This window comes from Malurus melanocephalus, unplaced genomic scaffold (genome assembly GCF_030028575.1).
Source record: "Malurus melanocephalus ecotype Western Australia unplaced genomic scaffold, MMel_1.1 scaffold_1355, whole genome shotgun sequence".
Lineage (NCBI taxonomy): Eukaryota > Metazoa > Chordata > Aves > Passeriformes > Maluridae > Malurus > Malurus melanocephalus.
The window spans coordinates 14,360-17,927 of NW_026624587.1; the positions used below are offsets into that span (position 1 = coordinate 14,360).

Consider the following 3,568-nt stretch of genomic DNA (forward strand, 5'->3'; position numbering starts at 1 on the left):
ATCCAGCCCCAGGATGGCCCCACAGGGATGGGGATCCAGCCCCAGGATGGCCCCACAGGGATGGGGAATCCAGACCCAGGATGACCCCACAGGGATGGTGGATCCAGCCCCCTCTCTGCACAAACACTTCCCACATTCATGGGGTCCCATGGCAGCTCTTTGGGAGGATAAAGGATTTCATAAAATCCCAATTTCCTGTGCAGACTCACAGGTTTGGCTCTGCCCATCGGGAGTGGTGTTCCCAGGCACCAGGTGGGGTTTTGGGGGCTCTGCCAGAATTGGATTCCACCATCCCTGTGGGGCCATTCCCACTCGGGATATCCTGGGATTCCCGGTGCTGTCTCCTTGGAAAGAAAAATGCTACAAAAGAGGTTTGATCCCAGGRACAAGGATCAACAACTCCTGAGCCTGGGAAACCTGGCTGTAGGGTGGGAAATGGCCAGGGGGACAGTTCCACCCTGAATTATTGCAGTGTTGCATTAAATGACTGAAATATTGTATTGAATTATTGCAGTATTGCATTAAATTATTGCAATATTGCATTAAATTATTGCAGTATTGTATTGGACCCACAATATTGCATTAAATTATTGTGATATTGCATTGAATGATTGAAATATTGCATTGAATGATTGCAGTATTTTATTGAATGATTGCAGTACTGTATTGAATGATTGAAATATTGCATTGAATTATTGCAGTATTGCATTAGGTGATTGCAGTATTGCATTAAATGATTGAAATATTGTATTAAATTATTGCAATATTGCATTGAACGATTGCAATATGGTATTGGATTATTGCAACATTGTATTGGATGATTGCAGTATTGCATTGAATGATTGCAGTATTGCATTGAATTATTGCAGTATTGAATTGGACCCACAATATTGCATTGAATTATTGCAATATTGCATGAAATGATTGAAATATTGCATTGAATGATTGCAGTATTGCATTAAAGGATTGCAGTATTGCATTAAATGATTGCAGTATTGCATTGAATGATTGCAGTTTTGCATTGAATGATTGCAAAACTGTATTAAATTATTGCAATATTGCATTAATGATTGCAATATTGCATTGAATGGTTGCAATCCTGTATTGAATGATTGTGATATTGCATTGAATTATTGAAATATTGTATTAAATTATTACAATATTGCATTGAATGATTGCAACATGGTATTGGATTATTGCAATATTGCATTAAATTATTGAAATATTGTATTGAATTATTGCAATCCTGTATTAAATGATTGCAGTATTGCATTGAACGATTGCAATATGGTATTCGATTATTGCAATATTGCATTAAATTATTGCAATATTGTATTAAATTATTGCAATATTGCATTGAATATTGTATTGAATGATTGAAATATTGTATTGAATGATTGCAGTATTGCTGAATTTGTGTTGTTTAGGCCACATTCCAGGAGTCTGGAGGGGTTTGCTGCTCCAGTTGCAATAACAGCCTCCACTGGACAGAGCAAGGGTTGGGTTCTGGGGAGCTCCAAAGGGATGTGGARTTGTGCTGCCTTGATAATTTGGGCATTAATTACCCCCGGGGATCCCAAAATCTGCAGAGAAACCTGAAAAATTCAGGAGAGATGCAGGGGTCTTGCAGAGAAGTGAACGCTGCTGTTCCGTGGTTATTTCTCTCCCTTAAAAGTCTTTTGTCATCCTGCAAAAGGAATAACTTTGAATATGGAATTGTCCATTTGTAAATAAACAGGATGAAAAATGAACTTATTCCATATTGTCCCGTGGTTCTCCAGAGAGCTTCCTGTAGGTATTTACCCGAGCACTGGGCACATACATCTTCATTTGCTCCCTTTCCAATACTTTCTTTCCTGAGGAAAAAAAAAAAATAAAATAATAAGGAGCTACAGGAATGAAAATGTATGAGGAGCTGCCAGGATGGAAAGTGCTGCTAAAGAGCGTGAGCAGGGAGCTCGGGATTTATTTCAGAAAATGGGAAAGGACAGCCCCTGGACCATGATGTCAATCAAGACATTTCTTGGAAACATGGAATGATTTTATCAGCCTTGGAGCAGCCTGTGGGGTGGAACTGGGTGGGCTTTGAGGTGCCTCTGACCCAAACCAGTGTGGGATTCTGGGATTCTGGGGTTCTCGGATTCTGGGGTTTTGGGATTCCTACAAACCCTGCTCCCCTTTAATCCAGTAGAGGTGATGGACACAAACACCCCCTCAGTGCGTGGGGAGGGCAGGTGGGGCAGGAACCCCACAAAGGTGTGACAGTAACTCTTTGTCTCGTGTCCCTTCCTCSCCAGATTTTCGAGCAGTTTGTCAAGACCCGCATCAGGGAGGAGTACAAGGAGAAGAAGAACAAGCTGCTGTTGGCCAAGGAAGAATTCAAAAAGCTTCTGGAAGAATCCAAGTTATCCCCGAGGTGRGCATTGCTAAGCTCAGCTTGGTCATTTAGGCTGAGCTTTTCAGCCCTGAACCCTTCACAGCTGGTGCAACACCCCCGTTCCAGGGCTGGGATGGATTTGTTCCCTGCTATTTGACAATATTTTGTTGTATTYCATTTCTCTGTCCCTCATTCTGCCCCTTTCCCTCTCCCTCTCTCCCTCAGAATGTGCAATTCTTTGCCCAACACATTTATTTTATATCCCTGTGATTATAGAACACACATTACTTATATAAAATCAGTGCCACAATGTTCAATCCCATTTACATTGCCCATGCAGGTGTAATTAGTCATAAATTGTGTTTAGGTTTGGGCTTTGGTGCAAGGGAAATACAATTTCACCAAGTTCCCGTTAATGCCATGCCATTAAATTCACGGAATGTGTCCCTGCCCGTGGCAGGGGGTGGAACAGGATGATCTGTGAGGTCTCTCCCAGCCCAAACCCTTCGGTGAATCTCCAATTCTGTGATTAAATTAAAACGCAGCGTGCAAGGCACAATTTATTTTTCATTTTGTTTTTCAAGTGCTGCATCCCGACTCTCACAGTGGCCATGGCAGTGCTTGGGGCAGGTCTTTCTCATGGGTAAATGACATCAAAATAAGAGGGTTTCTATTATAAATATTGTTATGTTGCTGGAACAAAGAAATGAGCATTTTCCCTGCTCAAATCTGCAGTAATTATTCAGCACAACCTGTGTGGGCACACAGAYACAAACAGCACGTGGGGCTGTAATAACTGTAATTATTGGAAACATTTGACAACAAAACTGGGAATGTTCTGGGCTCGTGTCCCACTCCAGCACGGATATTCCCATTCCCAAGGGAAAAGCTGTGCTGGCCCCGAGGCTGGGGAGCATTTCACCCCTGGGTGGTTTGGGGAGCTGGCTGAGCATCCAGGAAACTCCTTGATTTAGGCACACAATGAGAGAAATAAATCCCAAATATTTCCAATAAAAAGCAAAGAGTCACCTTGGGGAAAGGAGCTGGGAATGCAGCCTGAAAGGCAATGAAGGCAGAAAACGCTGCTAGGAGAGCGTTCGCCTTGGAAATACAAAACATCCCGGAATTTAAATCCAAACTCCTGGTTACAGGTCTGGTAATGGCTCAGCATCTCCTGCCCTCCATCTCTCC

At 42.4% G+C, this 3,568-nt stretch overlaps 1 protein-coding gene across 1 annotated transcript in view; it reads left to right on the forward strand.

The window, feature by feature from the left end:
• Nucleotides 1-3,568, forward strand: part of LOC130586849 (transcription elongation regulator 1-like protein) — a gene marked incomplete at its 5' end in the record, with an annotated part of 15,664 nt that overhangs the window by 10,824 nt on the left and 1,272 nt on the right. The window contains one exon of the mRNA XM_057387761.1: nt 2,298-2,416. Within this exon, the coding sequence (XP_057243744.1) occupies nt 2,298-2,416 (119 nt within the window). The remainder of the gene's footprint in view (nt 1-2,297; nt 2,417-3,568) is intronic.